General features: G+C 47.3%; 1 protein-coding gene across 1 annotated transcript in view; it reads left to right on the forward strand.

The window, feature by feature from the left end:
• Window positions 1-12789: 12789 nt before the first annotated feature.
• Window positions 12790-17705, forward strand: part of LDLR (low density lipoprotein receptor) — a gene marked incomplete at both ends in the record, with an annotated part of 32150 nt that continues 27234 nt past the window's right edge. The window contains one exon of the mRNA XM_084249965.1: window positions 12790-12856. Coding sequence (XP_084106091.1) covers window positions 12790-12856 — 67 coding nt within the window. The remainder of the gene's footprint in view (window positions 12857-17705) is intronic.

The following is a 17705-nucleotide window of genomic DNA, read 5'->3' on the forward strand; positions in this document are numbered from 1 at the left end:
CCAGAGCCAGAGCGGGGAGCAGAGCAGGCAGAAGGACCGAAGTACACTGCTGAGGGGAGCAGCGGGCGGCAGGAGAGGTCTGCGCACCATGTGGGACCCTCCTCCAGTGGCCGGGGAGCAGCTGGGGATCGAACCGGCGCCGCAGAGGCCGCGCGCAGTTTCGCAACCCAGCGCTCAACCGCTGCGCCACCGGGGAGGCCCTGAAGTGGTTGGTTTTTTTTTTGTTGTTGTTGTTGTTTTTTTGTTATGTGAGACTGGCTTCTTTCACTTAGTCATAAAGTTATAAAATATAAAGTAACCATGCTATAAAGTAACACGTGACTGTGAAATGACCTTGTAAGAAGTCAGGTGTTATAGGAGGAAATGTACCCTCTCTCCTTCGATGACTCAGATTGGAAACCGGGGCTGTGTGCTCCCAAGGATGTAGCCACTTGCTGCCCAGAGAGCTGATATGAACCTCAACTGGACTGGGGCCCCACCTTCTGGCCCACCTTCTCTCCTGCACATCTCTCTCTCTCAATCTTGGTTCTTTAGCAGTCAGTCAAATTCAGGTACTGGAAGTCTATTCCCAGAAATGCAGGGAAATGCAAATCTAGCTCTGCAGCCCAATATCGGGCTCCTCTTGCCTCTCAGCCAAAATATAAGCAAAATTTGACAGTTCCTCACCTCCACAGCCCCACCTTCCAGCCCCCATCATTGCTCACCTGGACTAAGGCAACCTCCTGGTCCCCAACTCCTCCCCCTCCATAGTCAGTCTCCACTCAACCACTAGAGGGTGCTTGTGAGCACCTGAGTCAGGTCCCACCCTCCTCTGCTCAGAACCCTCCATGGCTCCCACTTTACCTGGGATAAAAGTTAAAAGTCTTCTCACAGCCCACAAGGCCCTCCATGATCTGCCCCTATCTGCCCTATCTGCCCACCAATCTGCCCTCAACTGCCCTCACTCACTCCACCTCCGTGACATTGGCCTCCCTTTTAGAACATTCTACCCTCAGTCCCACCTCTTGTACTATGCACCTGCTCTCCTCCCCATAACATCCTTCCCTCAGCCAGGTTTATTTTGTTACCCAGGTCTTAGCTTAAATATCCCCATCCTTAGGCCTCCCCTGGTGGCGCAGGCGGTTGAGCGCTGCGCTGTGAAGCTGTCTGCAGCCTCTGCAGTGCGGGTTCAATCCCCGCTGGCCTCAGAGCAACCCACATAGCGAGCAGACCTCTCCTGTCACACCCGCTGCCGCAGACCAGCACAGCGATGGACGATGAGGCCGTTTTAGGGTTGAGAGATTGCGCGGGGTGGTCAGGGATTCGGCTAATGACAAACAGACACACTTCAAGAGAGTGAAACTGCTCCCCTCAGCAGTGTATTTTATCAGTCTACTTGTTCTGTTCCCCGCTCTGTCTCTGGTGAATCCTTTCACTCTCCCGCGCATCTGGTCTGTACCCCAGTTCTTGCATTAAATTAAAAAAAAAATAAATCTTAAAAAAAAAAAACCCCATCCTTGGGCCTCCCCTGGTGGGGCAGGAGGTTGAGCACTGCGCTGTGAAGCTGTCTGCAGCCTCTGCAGCACTGGCTCCATCCCCGCCACCGGCGAGGGTCCCACATGGCACGGCAGACCTCTCCTATCATGCCCGCTCCTCCCCTAAACAGTGTATTTCGTCGTTCTGCCTGTTCTGTTCCCCGCTCTCTCTCTGGTTAATCTTCTCATCCTCCTGCACATCTGGCCTGTACCCCAGTTCTTGAATAAACAAACAAACAAACAAACAAATAAATCTTTAAAAAAAAATCGCCATCCTTGAGATCACCTTTCTTTTCTGCAATCCAAAGCCACCCCAGTATCCTGGGGGTGGTGCTCATATTCTCCATCTTGCTCCTGAAGGTGGTCACACAAACATGTACATCCAAAACAAACCCATGGCGCTGAGCTAGACCAAGGTATGCGCATTTTTTTGAATGCATATCTTAATTACAAAGTTGTCTGAGTAGGCACTCCCACGGCACTCCTTTCCGTGATATCATGAATCTGGCATCTGTAATGGGTTTTATTCTGTCCATCCCTGTCTCCCAGTTGGCTGTTACAGATCCTTGTCTTGTTTCTGCTGTGATTTCAGTCCCTAGAATGTTCCTCGGATATAGTAGACCCTCAGGAAAAGTTTGTCAAATGAGGATTAAATATGAAGAAACAGAGATACAGAAAGGAAAAGTGATTTACCAAGGTCACAGAAGACACAGAAAAGAGATGGAAGGCTGACTCTTGGGGCTTCCAGTCAAACTGAAGCATTTCAGGGTCTTCCAGATCATTCCAAATATTTCAAAACTATTCAGGAAACCCTCCAAATGGCAGCAGTGTGTTAGGATTGTACTTCACTCAGATGTATTTCATAAACCATGACAAGACAAGGATCATTAATTAGCAAACTAGGGCCTCCCTGGAGGCACAAGGGCTTAAGTGTCTGCACTATGAAGCTATCCACAGCCACTGCAGCACAAGTTCGATCCCCAGCCAGGGAGCTAACACACATGGCACAGCAGACCTCTCCTGTCTCGCCTGCTGCTCCCCTCAGCAGTGTATTTCAGTCAATCCTCCTGTCTGTTCCCCACTCTGTCTCTGGTGAATCTTCTCACCCCCCACACCTCTGGCATGTACCCCAGTTCTTGTATGCATAAGTAAATATATCTTTTTTTTAATTTACGTATGTGCCTGAGCCACCAGGGAGGCAAAACGTAAATAAATCTTTTAAAATGTAAATAAATCTTTTAAAAATTAATTACTGAGCTATTTCAGGATTCATGTGGATTAATAAACTGACCCATGAGTTCAATATAAATATCTGTGATCTAAGAGATGGAAACTCTCCTTTCTTTCCTGCTCACCCTACCGCCTGGCAAGCCAACTCTTGCCCAGGCCCCTGTCACTCTCCTGTCCTATCCCCTTCTATGAACTAGCCAATGAGTCATCTGCCCCAATTACCCTCTATGATCTTGCCACTCCTCTAAACAGTTTCCTTCCTTTGAAAGGCATGCCAGGCCCTGGGTATGTCTTGATTTTATTTCAGCCTCCCATCAGTCCACTCACTCACCTTGTCTAACAGCCAGCCTCTCTCCCCTTTCCTCCACCTCAGTGCCTCCCTACTGTTTTTAGAGTAGTTTTAGGTTCACGGGAAACTTGTAGTGGAAATTACAGCAATTTCCCATATACCTCCTGCACTCCCACTAACCATGTCCCCCGCCACTGTGGTACATTTGTTACCGTCCGTGAACCTACCCGGATACATCACTATCACCCCAAGTACATAGTTAACATTAGCGGTCACTGTGTAAGCTGACACGTGTGCACCATGACAGTATCATACAGAATCCTTTCACAGCACTGACAGCTCTCTGGGCTCTGCCTATTCCTCCCCCCATAAACCTTGACAATCACTGATCTTTTTACTGTCTCCATAGCTTTACCTTTTCCAGAATGTCATATACTTGGAATTGCATTGTGTGTAACTTTTCCAGACGGAACTTCTTTCATGGAGTAACATGCACATAAGATTCCTCTGTGTCTTTTCATGGCTTGATAGCTCATATCTTGTTATCACTGAATAATATTCCATTTTGGATGTACCACAGTTTATTCACTCACTTGCTAAAGGATATCTTGGTTGCTTCCATGTTTTGGCAATTATGAATGTGTTTTTGTGTGGACATAATAAGTTTTCATCTCAGTTGTGTGAATTCCAAGGACCGCTATCGCTGTATCAGATGTAAGAGTATGCTTAGTTTTGTAAGCAGTTGCCAAGCTGTCCTCCAAAAGGGCGGCTCCATTTTGCATTCCCAAAGCACAAGGGCTCCAATTTCTCTGCATCTTCACCACCACTTGTTATTTTCTATCTTGGGTTTTTTAAATAATGGCCATCCTAATGGGATGAAGTGCTGTCTCCTCATTTTGGTTTGCATTTCCCCTAGTGATTAGTGATGTTCAACATCTTTTTATAAACTTATTGACCATTTTTTATATCTTCTTTGGAGAAATGTAAGAAAAATGAGTAAATCAGGCTATATTTCACCTTCTTTTTTTTATGATTTATTTATTTATGCACACAAGAGCTAGTGTATAGGCCAGAGACGCGGGAGGTGAGAGGATTCACTAGAGACAGAGTGGGGAACAGAACAGGCAGATTAACCGAAGTACACTGCTGAGGGGAGCAGCGGGTGAGTCAGGAGATCTGCTGCGCCATGTGGATTGCTCCCTGGGTGACTGGGGATCCAACTCGTGCTGCAGACGCTGCGGATTGCTTCATAGTGGAGTGCTTAACCCCTTGCGCCTCCAGGGAGGCCCTATATTTTGCCTTCTGAACAACAGACAGCCCATAACATTAAAATGTTATGTTTCCACCTTTCAGATATCCAGCAAACAAACAGATGGGCCTTGCGTTCACAATAATCTATCAGTTGTCTGGCTGTGGGCATTTAGCAGGGAAAGGGTTCAGTTGCTGTTCTGCCTCTGTCTCTGGTAGTGTATCTCTGTCTGCCTGTGTATATAGTCCCCTGAATTCAGGGGGTTGCAAAGGGCTGCAAAATTCACTGAAGTCTCCAAAATTCTCTTTTCTTCTGTGAGAACTGACAATGAACCTTCCCTGCCTGGGATGATTGAACAACAAATGCATATTTATTTATTTATTTATTTTTTTACAAGTGTGTGGTGAGGATTCAGTGACTTAATGTATATAAAGTGCTTAGAATAGTGCCTTGTACCCAGAAGGCACCATTAGTTTTATTATGTGTTATTACCTTTCTTTGCCATATTTACTCTCTCTGCCACATTAGGTAAAATACCAACAAATGCATATTTAAATTCTTCGCTCAAAAGAATATGCATTGGAGCAAAGAAAGTTTGTTCAATAAATGGTGCTGGGAAAACTGGGTCGCTACATGCAAAAGAATGAAGCTTGACCACTACCTCACACCATACACAAAAATCAACTCAAAATGGATTAAAGAACTAGACATAAGACCTGAAACCATAAAATACATAGAAGGAAATATAGGCAAAACACTACGTGATTTGCACATCAAAGACATCTTTACAGAAACATCACCCAAAGCAGTGATAGTGAAGGCAAAGATCAACAGCTGGGACTACATCAAATTAAAGAGCTTTTGCGGGCCTCCCCGGTGGCGCAGCGGTTGAAGCTGCCCGCAGCCTCTGCAGCGCCGGTTCGATTCCCGGCTGCTCCCTGGCCACAATAGGAGGGTCCCACATGGCGCGCAGACCTCTCCTGCCGCCCGCTGCTCCCCTCAGCAGTGTACTTCGGTCCTTCTGCCTGCTCTGCTCCCCGCTCTGGCTCTGGTGAATTCTCTCACCCTCCCGCGCTTCTGACTGTACCCACTGCATGTATAAACGAAACAAACGAACAAACAAACAAATAAGTAAAACATGCCTCTATAAAAGAAAAAAAAAATCATCTAGAATTAAAAAAAAGAAAAAAAGAGCTTTTGCACAGCAAAAGAGACAATAACAAAAACAAAGAGAAACCCCACCAACTGGGAGAACATTTTTGCACCCAACACTAATGATAAAGGACTGATCACAAAAATCTGCAAAGAGCTGATGAGACTCAACAACAACAAAGAAAATAATCCAGTCAAAAAATGGGCAGAAGAGCTAAAAAGAAACTTCTCTGAAGAGGAAATGCAAATGGCCAACAGGCATATGAAAAAATGTTCAACATCACTTGTCATCAGGGAAATGCAAATCAAAACTACAATGAGATACCATCTTACACCAGTGAGAATGGCACATATTAAAAAAACTAGCAACAACAAATGTTGGCGAGGGTGTGGAGAAAAAGGAACTATTCTGCACTGTTGGTGGGAGTGCAAACTGGTCCAACCACTGTGGAAAGCTGTGTGGAGATTTCTGGACCTACTAAACATAGAGCTTCCGTATGATCCAGCAATTCCACTCCTAGGTATTTACCCAAAGGACACAGAAACATCAATTCCAAAGAACACCTGCACCCCTATGTTTATAGCAGCACTGTTTACAATAGCTAAGCTTTGGAAACAACCCAAATGCCCAAAAATAGATGACTGGATCAAGAAGATGTGGTACATATATACCATGGAATATTACTCAGCATTCAAAAAAGATAAACACATGCAATTTGCAGCAACATGGATGGCGCTGGAAGGGATCATGCTCAGCGAAATAAGCCAAAAAGAAAAAGAAAAATACCAGATGGTCTCACTCATAGCAGGAATCTAGAAAACTTAAATAAGGGACCAGGAAAATGAATAACTATAAGAAAGTGAAAATCAAAATCAACAAAAAACTGTGAACCAGAGACACTTTTAGGGGGGCAGGGGCGGGAGGGGAGGGATTGGGGTCAGAATGGGGGGGCTGCAATTGTATGGGGAATATAACAATAAAATTTATAAAAAAAATTCTTCGCTCATTTTGTAGTTGGGCTATTTATTTTATTGTTGTGTTCTTTATATAGTCTGGATGTTAATCACTTATTAGATATATGATTTTTTTTTTAAAGATTTTTTTATTTATACAAGCACTGGGTACAGTCAGAAGCGCGGGAGGGTGAGAGAATTCACCAGAGCCAGAGCGGGGAGCAGAGCAGGCAGAAGGACTGAAGTACACTGCTGCGGCAGGAGGGGTCTGCGCGCCATGTGGGACCCTCCTTAGGTGGCCGGAGAGCAGCCGGGGATCGATCCGGCGCTGCTGAGGCTGTGGACAGCTTCGCAACCCAGCGCTCAACCGCTGCGCCACCAGGGAGGCCCCTATTAGATATATGATTTGCAAATATTTCCTCCCATACCGTGCCTTTTCATTCTGTTGATCATATCCTTTGGTATATAATAGCTTTTAATTTTGGTGAAGTTCAATTTATCTATTTTTTGCCTATCTTTTTGGAGTTATAGCCAAGAAATCATTGCCAAATGCAGTGTCATGAAATTTTATCCCTGTGTTTGCTCCTCAGAATTTTATAGTTTCAGCTCTTACTTTAAAGTCTTGGGTCTAGTTATTTTGATTACTATAGCTCTTTGTAAGTTTTGTAAGTGTGAGACCTCCAACCTTTTTTAAAAAGATTATTTTAGCTGGGACCTCCCTGGTGGCATAGGGGTTAAAGACAGCACTATCAGGCTATCGCCAGCCACTGCAGACCCCTGGCTGGCCAGGGAGCAACCCATATTGTGCAGCAGACCTTTCTTGTCTCGCCCACTGCTCCCCTCAGCAGTGTATTTTAGTAGATCTGCCTGTTCTGCTCCCCACCCTCTTTGGTGAATCCTCCCAACCCCCACCTCTAGTTTACACCCCAGTTCTTGTATAGATAAATAAATCCTTAAAAGAAAAGATTATTTTAGCTATTCAGGGTCTCTTGATATTCCACATGAAGTTTAGAATGGATATCTTCTATTTCTGCAAAAACCACTGGGAATTAATAGGGAGTGTACTGAATCTGTACATGGATTTGTGTACTATTGACATCTTAACCTTATTAAGTCTTCCAGTTCATGAACTTGGGGTATCTCTCCATAAACTTGTGTCTTAACTTCTTTCAACAATGTTTTTTAGTTTTTGTATCCATGTCTTTCACCTTCTTGGTTAGCTTTATTTCTAAGTATTTTTCACCTATTCAAGTGTTTTCACCTATTCAAACTCAATGAAAATATCTTTTTCTCGAGGAGCCTCCCACTTCTCATTTTGAATGGCCTCTGCATTGTGCACAAACCTGCCCTGTTCTCTCTTGGAGTCCTGAGGTCCAAGTGGTATCTTGGTCAGTTTTGACTTTCCCCTGACCACTGTTCTGGGCTCTCCATGTTCTCAATACATTTTTTAAAAAGATTTATTTATTTATGCATATAAGAACTGGGGTACAGGCCAGAGGTATGGGGGTGGTGGTGAGAGGATTCACCAGAGACAGAGTGGGGAACAGAACAGGCAGATTGAAATACACTGCTGAGGGGAGCAGCGGGCAACACAGGAGAGGTCTGCTGTGCCATGTGGGTTGCTCCATGGCTGGGGATCAAACTGCGGATAGCTTCAAAACGCTGACAACCCTTGCACCCTTCTCAATACATTTCTGATGTTGTTGCAGCCACACCAACAACTTCTCCTGTTTTCACTTATTTAATGCTTACTGCAGGCAGGTGCTGGGAGACCAGCCATGGTGTCTTCTCATGTGGTTTATGGGCGTTTTATGGAGATAATTCATGGGGAATGAATTAAGGCAGGTCCCTAATTGTACCTACTAGAAGGCACTGAGGTGTCTGTGGTTACTCCTGCTCTCTGCTGACCTCTGGGTTCAAGGCCAGATGGCAGCTCTGCTATAGCTCATCTCTGCCAAGTTAGGATTTCTTTGGGCTTCAGATATTAATTCGTGTCAAAGCCTTCTGGTGAATTAGAGAGGTGAAAACCAGCATGATGCTGGTTCATTAGAATGCTGAAAACACCCTCCCTGGGTTGTCCTAGAAGACTCTGCAAACCCAGGAGCTTTCAGATGAAGTAGGTTTAAAAGATTTTTTTTTTTTTAAGATTTATGTATTTATTTATACAAGCACTGGGTACAGTCAGAAGCGCGGGAGGGTGAGAGAATTCACCAGAGCCAGAGCCAGGAACAGAACAGGCAGACCGATGAAATACACTGCTGAGGGGAGCAGTGGGCATGGCAGGAGAGGTCTGCACGCCATGAGGGGCCCTTGCTGGTGGGCAGGGATTGAACTGGCGCTGCAGAGGCTGTGGGCAGCTTCGCAGCCCAGCGCTCAACTGCTGAGCCACCAGGGGAGGCCCAAGATTTATTTTTTTTAAATGCATACAAGAACTCGGGTACAGGACAGAGGTGTGGAAGTAGAAAATTCACCAGAGACAGAGTGGGGAACAGAACAGGCAGATTGACTGAAATACACGCTGCAGGGAGCAGCAGGCAAGTCAGAAGAGGTCTGCTGTGCCATGTGGGTCACCTCCCTGGACGGGGGATCGAACTGGTGCTGCAGTGGCTGCGGGCAACTTCATAGGTTGTGTCCTAACCCCTTGCGCCACCAAGGTGGTCCCCAAGGGAAGATGATTTTTAAAAGCCTAGGTGGAAGTTCTTCCCTGAAGAAGAAAATAAAAAGATGTATTGTAATACAAAGCCAAAAATAATTTTAAATCTATGCATCTATGGTATTTATTATGTCAGTCCAGTCATTTTATATTTTTTACTTAATCCTCCCTACAACCATATGAAGTAGTTTCAAGAGAGTAAATGAGGTTCCTAGAAGCAGAAGTAAATAGATTAAATTATTATTCTGGGAATATTCTTTTTAAAGCTGCCCTCACCTTTATGTAGAACTAACTCTGGAGACATTAAGCTCCTTTGCAGGTGGCTCTCTCCAGAAGAGAAAAGACCCCATACAGGTTTCTTTCCACCAGATGCATAAGGAAAAATTGGGCTCACAATAGAAACTGAGCTTATTAACTCTTGTAATTTTTCTGAAGGGAAATCAAACCTAATGCTCTGGCGGGGGCGGGGGGAGGAGAGGTTGGGGGAACAGCATTTGGTGTAAGGAAAGGAATTTGATAGTGACAGTCATAAATGTTGCAACAACTCCCAGAACTTGCCTATTCTTGTAAATTTCTCTCAGGTAATGCTAATTATCTCACTTGAGCCTGACCTTGAAACTACCATGGGAAGCAAGGCATTATTTCTTTTTTTTTTTTTTTTTTTAAAGATTCATTTTTTTATTTATTTATACAAGCACTGGGCACAGTCAGAAGCGTGGGAGGGTGAGAGAATTCACCAGAGCCAGAGCGGAGAGCAGAGCAGGCAGAAGGACCGAAGTACACTGCTGAGGGGAGCAGCGGGCGGCAGGAGAGGTCTGCGCACCATGTGGGACACTCCTCTGGTGGCCGGGGAGCAGCCGGGGATCGATCCGGCGCTGCAGAGGCCGCGGGCAGCTTTGCAACCCAGCGCTCAACCACTGCGCCACCGGGGAGGCCCAAGGCATTATTTCTTTTACTTTCCAGGTTGGGGAAGCTGATTTAGCTACCCAAGGTGTGTCTGATTTGTATGCTGGGGCTCTTAACTGCTCTACACTTTTTTTTTTTAAGATTTATTTATTTATGCATACAAGAACTGGGGCACAGGCCAGAGGTGTTGGGGTGGGTGAGAGGATTCACCAGAGACAGAGTGGGGAACAGAACAGGCAGACTGACTGAAACAGATTGCTAAGGAGAGCAGCGGATGAGACAAGGAGAGGTCTGCTGCACCATGTGGGTAGTTCCCTGGCTGGCCTGGGAATCGAACTATGCTGCAGTGACTGGAGATAGCTTGATAGCACTCTCTTTAACCCCTGCGCCACCAGGGAGGCACCTGCCCTACACTCTTGATAAAAATCTTCCTCTGAATTAACAACTAGTTTTCTTTCTGCTTCTTCTCTGTCTTTCCCTCATGAATTTCCCCATAAGCCTGCTGTGAGGTTAGTATGCCTGCCAAATTCAGTTTGTAAAACACCAGAGAAATCCACCTCTGGAAGAAGCCAGCAAGAAAGCCAGAGCCTTTGTAGGTACAGGAGATTCTCATAGGTGCCTTTTTGGTAAAGGGCCTCAAGCAACCTTACCAACCCCCAAAAGGCTCCCCAATTCTTAAATTATTCTTATGGTCTCTCTTGTGGCACAAGGGATTAAGTCTCAGCACTATGAATCTCTCCCCAGCCACTGCAGCATGCGCTCTATCCCTGGCCAGGGAGCTGACCCACATGGAGCAGCAGACCTCTCCTGTCCCCTCAGTGTATTTCAGTCAATCTGCCTGTTCTGTTCCCCACTCTGTCTCTGGTGAATCCTCTCACCACCAACTCCTCTGGCCTGTACCTCAATTCTTGTGTGCATAAATAAATAAATCTAAAAAAAAAAAAAAAAAAGTTACTCCTGGAGAGCAACTGTCCTTTGTGGGTTTGTTTTTTTTTTTTAATAGAGGCATCTTTTATTTGTTTGTTTGTTTGTTTGTTTGTTTTGTTTATACATGCACTGGGTACAGTCAGAAGCACAGGAGGGTGAGAGAATTCACCAGAGCCAGAGCGGGGAGCAGAGCAGGCAGAAGGAACGAAGTACACTGCTGAGGGGAGCAGCGGGCGGCAGGAGAGGTCTGCGCGCCATGTGGGACCCTCCTCTGGTGGCCAGGGAGCAGCCGGGGATCGAACCGGCGCTGCAGAGGCTGTGGGCAGCTTCGCAACCCAGCGCTCAACCGCTGCGCCACTGGGGAGGCCCTCCTTTGTGGTTTTTGATGGAGGAAAAGAATAGAAAACTTGGAGAGAAAGGAGGCACCATAAGACCAGTAATCTAGCTCCTACAATGCCAAGAGCTGGAGGTGGGGGTAGAATTGATTAACATGATTATTAAACTAGCTATGGAAATGACAATCCTTAGGCACTAACCTCTAGATCACAAGGTACAGACTAAGCAAGAGTCATGGGGGCAGACCAGAGGTGAGGATATGGAGATTAAGGGCCATTGTAGAATCTCTGGTCCTTTTCAAATTCTACATAGTTATTCAAAATCAACAAAAACAAACCACTCCACGAAGGAATGAGCCCCTCCCAAAGAGAAGACTGTATCAGGGCAATTTTTGCACTGACAGGAAGCAGCAGTCCTGCTCACCTGTGACTATGCAGGTGCTTTTCGCCCATTCTCTCCCTCCGCAGAGGCAGCTCTCTTCAAGGCTGCCTGCCTGAAGGCCTCTTTTAGCAAACCTGCTCCTTTTGGGGCAGCTCTTTCTGCCCACTTGTGTCTATGCAAGTTTCCCTTTTCTTTCTCTTTTTTCCCATAATAAACGTGCCCTTTTAGATATAACTAACGCCTCTGTCTCATGGAGAAACTTGCCTGGGAAATTTGGCATTGCCACTGAAAGAGGAGCTCTGGTGAAACTTTTCCCAGAGTTAATCCAAGGACCCCACTCTCCAAACCCAGCATCTCCCAAATTGACTTCAGTAATCAGGCAAAAGCCCTGTTTTGTTTTGATTTTGTTTTGGGGAGAGAAAGCAGCCTTCTTGTTTGTTAAACTCCTCTTACAAGGATAAATCAATATGTCCAGACCTTGAGGCTTGGGTCAACTGACTTTAGAAATGTTTTTGCTCATAATTCATCCAAGAACTGGATCCCACAAAATAAAATTATTTTTGGTGTACTTTCCTAAAGATTTTATTTAAATGCCTTGTTGATTGTTCTTCCAAATCTCTGTATAAACAATCTCAAAACAATATTCACTTACAGTCAATTAAAATCTATACACAATTCCTAGAAAGTAAAAGTGAGGTGTATGTGTGTGTGTGTGTGTGTGTGTGTGTGTCCAACTTAGCTAGTGTTTTTTTTTTTTCTTTTGAGGTAGAGGGGAGGTCGTCTTTAGATTATTAGACAATTTGGAAAAACAGCGGGATGTTAACAATCTTCCAGGAGCACCGTGGCAAAATCTCTCAGGAGGCACATTTCCAGCGTTGCAGGGTGGGGCGGGAGAGACGAGCTGGTCTCCAGCTGCCGAACTACAGCGTATCAAGCAGCCTGCCCTGGCTTTAGAAAGGGCTGGAGTCTGAGTCTGGGCTTCAAGGGTTAAGGCGTCCATGTCACATCGGCCGTTCCAAACTCCTCCTCTCCCAGTGAGGCGAAGATATTTGAAAATCACCCCACCGCAAACTCCTCCCCCTGCGAGAAACTTCACATTGAAATGTTGCAAAGGACTGGGGCCCCGCGAAGCCGGGTTTCCAGCGCCGACTCTGCGGACAGCTGCCAGCGCCCGGCCGTCGCGGGGGAGACAGCAAACATGAGGCCCGAAAACTGGGGACTGCGCTGGGCGGTGGCCCTGCTCCTCGCCGTGGCGGGGGCAGCAGGTAAGGCTACTCCGGGCGCCGCGGGAGGTTGGGGTGGGCCCCCCGAATTCGGAAATCCCTGGTAATTCGGGGGGAGAGCCAAATCACCCAATACTTCTAAGACTTGAGGAGAAATGGGACGTAGCTTTTCCCACACTGGGGGCGCTGACGAGAACCCTGGTGGAGGAAGGAAACCCCGAGCGGCTTTCCCGGGAAAGCCTCTTCCTGGTCTTCCTCAAAGCCCAGGGGGCGCTGGGCCAGGGAACTCCATGCCTGGGTAGGGTCTCCTCCCGGAGTTATTCCAGGGGTGAGGGTGACCAACCCCCGTCTGCTCAGCCTGAAAGTGCCTGCGGGCGTTCGCCGGCTACCGTTTGCCAGCAGGGGTTACCGCGGCCAGGTTGGTTTTGTGCGCCTCGAGGGCGCCGCGCGCTGCCGGCGCAAGGCCAGCACGTTCACCTCAGGCGCTTCACGCGCACTTCTGCCGCGGGCTGCCGCCTCCAGCCCGGCGGACCCGCCCTCGAGCTCCCATTGGGCGCGCTATGAACAGGCGAGTCTCGAGCCACTCCCCTTGGCCAATGGTATATGGCGGTTGCGGAGACACGCCCATCTCGGGGTGGGGCTTGCGCGCTGTGGGCGGGGCTAGCGCCAGTAACTCCAGCACCTGGTTCTTGCGTTGGCGAACCGGGAGCTTCCGCGGGAGCTGCCTGTCTCGAAGGGGGGCGCACGTCCGCTTCCTTGTAGCCGGGTCCGGCAGCAGGGACGGGGTGCGCTCTGGGCGCCGGGATCGCCTTGGCAAAGGCCGCAGTTTTCCGAGGGGTCCCTAGCGAAGCCTTCGTTCTCACTTGTCTCTGCGGCCGCCCGTGCTCTGCCTGCCGGGTCAAGTTGACCAACCCCACGGGGTTGTTCAGAGACTTTAAATGGGTTCAGCTTGTTATAGGGCCGCCCCGATATAAATAAAGCGGGTTCCTGGCTGTGGGTCCTCACCCGCGTGCTTGAAAGGGACTTATTAATCCTCCACTACAGGCACACACAAAAGGTTAATAAAAGGTTTATTTACACGGGAAAAGGAAATAAGGAAAATGTACAACTCAGGGAGAAAATAGGGAAATAAAGCCTTTAATGCGTCCTACCCGATCCGCCGACCTTCTCAGAGCTGGCCAGACGCTGCGAGCTGGCGGAGAGCCAAAATGGGGGACCCCTCCAAAGCCCACGTGTCTGGCTTTATGCCAACCTGGCTGCTTAACCCCACCCTCAGGTCCCAGCCACCTTCCCTTTGGTGGTGATGGGATTTGGAGTTCCCAGTGTCTTTGGCTTTGGCCTGGGGTGGGGGTGGAGTCCACAAAGCCTGTATGGAATTAGCTTTAGGACATCCTTTTCCCCCTAACAAGCTGAGCTACCCACTTGATTTTCATTTTAGGACGTTTCAAATTTAGATTTGGCAAGAGGATAGTGGGAGCTGGATTTTTTTTTTTTTTTAAGATTTATTTATTTATTTATTTATACAAGCACTGGGTACAGTCAGAAGCGCGGGAGGGTGAGAGAATTCACCAGAGCCAGAGCGGGGAGCAGAGCAGGCAGAAGGACCGAAGTACACTGCTGAGGGGAGCAGCGGGCGGCAGGAGAGGTCTGTGCGCCATGTGGGACCCTCCTCTGGTGGCCGGGGAGCAGCTGGGGATTGAACTGGCGCTGCAGAGGCTGTGGGCAGCTTCGCAGCCCAGCGCTCAACTGCTGCACCACCAGGGGAGGCCCTATTTTAGTAATCTTGCTCTTGATATCATTTGTGACATGAGCTCTAAGTACTAAAATTTAGAGATTTTTTTTTTAGGAAAATGCAGTATTTGTGTAATTTTAGTTATCTCCAGTATAAGGGGGTGTGGGGTGGTTCTCTGGTTTGCTTTTGCTGAACTTAAAATAAAACTGACATGGAAAATTCAAACTTTGATCTGCAATGAGGAGGGAACAAGAAAGACTTGGGGTTTCTTTGGGCTGAGCTGTTTGGAATAGGGCTAGTTCTTGTCTCCGGTGTTGGGGACACCTGTCTGGTGTGCGTCACTGGGTGATCACTCTGTTCCTGATGGCTGTTCCTCTCTTTCAACTAGCAAGCCAGTGAGAGTTCATTTCCCAGCCTGCTGTTGTCCTGCTGTGCCTGCCACAATTAAATCCATTCACTTTCAAACATTGTCCACAAGGGGTTAAACACAGCACTGTGAAGCTATCGAGGCCTCTGCAGTTTGATCCCCGGCCAGCCAGGGAGCTACTCACATGGCACAGAAGACCTCTCCTGTCTCACCGGTTGCTCCCCTCAGCAGTGTATTTCAGTCCGTTTGCCTGTTCTGTTCCCCACTCTGTCTCTGGTGAATCCTCTCATCCCCCGCACCTCTGGCCTGTACCCCAGCTCTTGTATGCATAAATAAATAAATTAAAAAAAAAACACAACAAAACATTGTCCAGAGCTGATGACAGCTATTGACAGAAATATGTAGTAGTTGGGGTCTTCCTGTTCATGAGGTCTACAGCCATCAGTGGCTAGCAAATATTGGACACTGTTGTCAGGGGACAGCTAGATTTCCAGGGTTTTTTTGTACTTTAAAGGGACTTAAGCTGTATAATTACTAGCTCCAGTCTTTCCAGGGGCACATTTTATAGATATGTCCTTGTGCAAAGCTTGGGAGAGGAGAGTATTGGGTGCGTTAGTGGCAACCCAAGGTCCATCACCTATGTGGGGGTGGGTGGAATAACAGGAGTTTCCCCTCTGAGCTATCACTGCAAATGCCCCCAGCCTGAACTTCCTTTTTAATTTTTTGAGAGGCCTGTGTGATAGCAGCAAAAAAATGAGTAATTTCCTCCTTTTGGCATTATCATGATCGGGCTGTGAGTCAGTGGGGTGTGGGGTGTATTATAGAGGCACCTCTGAGGGCGACATCCTGTTTGGAATCAGGTGTTGGACAAATCAATCATCAGTATGTGTGACCACAGCAGATTCCAGAGCCCAACTCACTGGTTTCTCTCCTCCCTCTCTCTCTTCTGCTCATTCTCTTAGTTCCCTGCACTCCTGAAAGTGGCCCCCTCACTTATCAAGTTCTGGAAATTCTTTTAAACACTCCTTGTATTCCTCTGTCTTTGTCACCTTTGTCCTCTTTTTGGCCCTTCTCATATCTCCTCTAATCTCACCTGACTGGTTTCCTGAGCAGGAGTCCTGGACTTGAACTTTACTCACAGTTTGTTTTCTTTTCTAATTGGGATGTAATTGACATACCTTTGATATTAAGTGAACTGGTCAGTTTGTCTTGCTAAGTGTCTATTTCCACATAGCCTCCTCCCATTAGGATATTATTCAATAGGATAATATTTCTAGTCTTCCAGAAAGTTCCTTTATACTCTTTCCAGTTTACTCACCACCCCACACACTAGAACAACCACTAATCTGATTTCTTCATAGATTATTTTTGCCTGTACTAGAACTTCATGTAAATGTGATCATGGATGCATATTGTTGTAAAAGACACACACAATGATTTGGAGATTTGGATACATCGATTGTCTTTTTTGTTTTTTTAAGATATATTTATTTATGCATACAAGAGCTGGGGTACAGGCTAGAGGTGCGGGGGATAAAAGGATTCACCCGAGACAGAGTGGGGAACAGAACAGGCAGACTGACTGAAATACACTGCTGAGGGGAGCAGCAGGTGAGACAGGAGAGGTCTGTTATGCCATGTGGGTTGCTTCCTGGTGGGCCAGGCCAGGGGATCAAACTCCTGCTGCAGAGGCTGTGGATTGCTTCACAGTTCTGTGCTTAACTCCTTGCGCCACCAGGGAGGCCCCTGATTTTCTTTTTTTAATCAGATGTTTATTATGTCAGACTTGGGTGGGTCCCTTTTTTGTTTTGTTTTTGTTCTTTTTTAAAAAAAAGGTTTAGGGCCTCCCCGGTGGTGCAGCAGTTGAGCGCTGCGCTGCGAAGCTGCCTGCAGCCTCTGCAGCACCAGTTCGATCCCTGGCCACCGGGCGAGGGTCCCACATGGCGCACAGACCTCTCCTGCTGCGCCTGCTGCTCCCCTCAGCAGTGTACTATGTCAGTCTGCCTGTTCTGTTCCCCGCTCTGGCTCTGGTGAATTCTCTCACCCTCCTGCGCTTCTGACTGTACCCAGTGCTTGTATAAATAAATAAATCTTAAAAAAAAAAACAACTGGGGTATAGACCAGAGGCTTGGAGGGATGGTGAGAGGATTCACCACACTCAATGTGCAGAGCAGAACAGGTAGATCTACTGAAATAGACTGCTGAGGGGAGCAGCAGGACAGGAGAGGTCTGCTGCACCATGTGGGTCAGCTCCCTGGCCTACTGGGGATTGAACTCGTGCTGCAGTGGCTGCTGATAGCTTGATAGTGAGGCCCCTGTGTTGTTCTTTAATCTTCTTGACACTGTCTAGGAAATAGAGACTGTTCTTCTTCCCCATTTTACATGGAGGAAACTGAGGTCCAGAGGGTTTAAGTCCATTGCTCAACAAGTTGTTCTATTGCATAGTTAAAAGGCCTGTAGAGCCCTTTAAAATCAGGCCTGTCTATTGGACCTCCCTTGTGGTGCAAGGGGTTAAGTCTCAGCGTTATGAAGCTATCCACAGCCACTCCAGCACAAGTTCAATCCCCAGCCAGGAAGGTGACCCACATGGCGCAGCAGACCTCTCCTGTCTTGCCCACTGCCCCACTCAGCAGTGTATTTCAGTCATTCTGCCTGTTCTGCTCCCCACTCTGTCTCTAGTGAATCCTCTCACTCCCCCCTCCTTCCTGCCCCCCCAACCCCCCCCACCCCGCAACCCACACCTCTGGCCTGCACCCAGCTGTTGTATGCATAAATAAAATAAATCTTAAAAA

Source organism: Talpa europaea (genome assembly GCF_964194135.1).
Source record: "Talpa europaea genome assembly, chromosome: 12".
Classification (NCBI taxonomy): domain Eukaryota; kingdom Metazoa; phylum Chordata; class Mammalia; order Eulipotyphla; family Talpidae; genus Talpa; species Talpa europaea.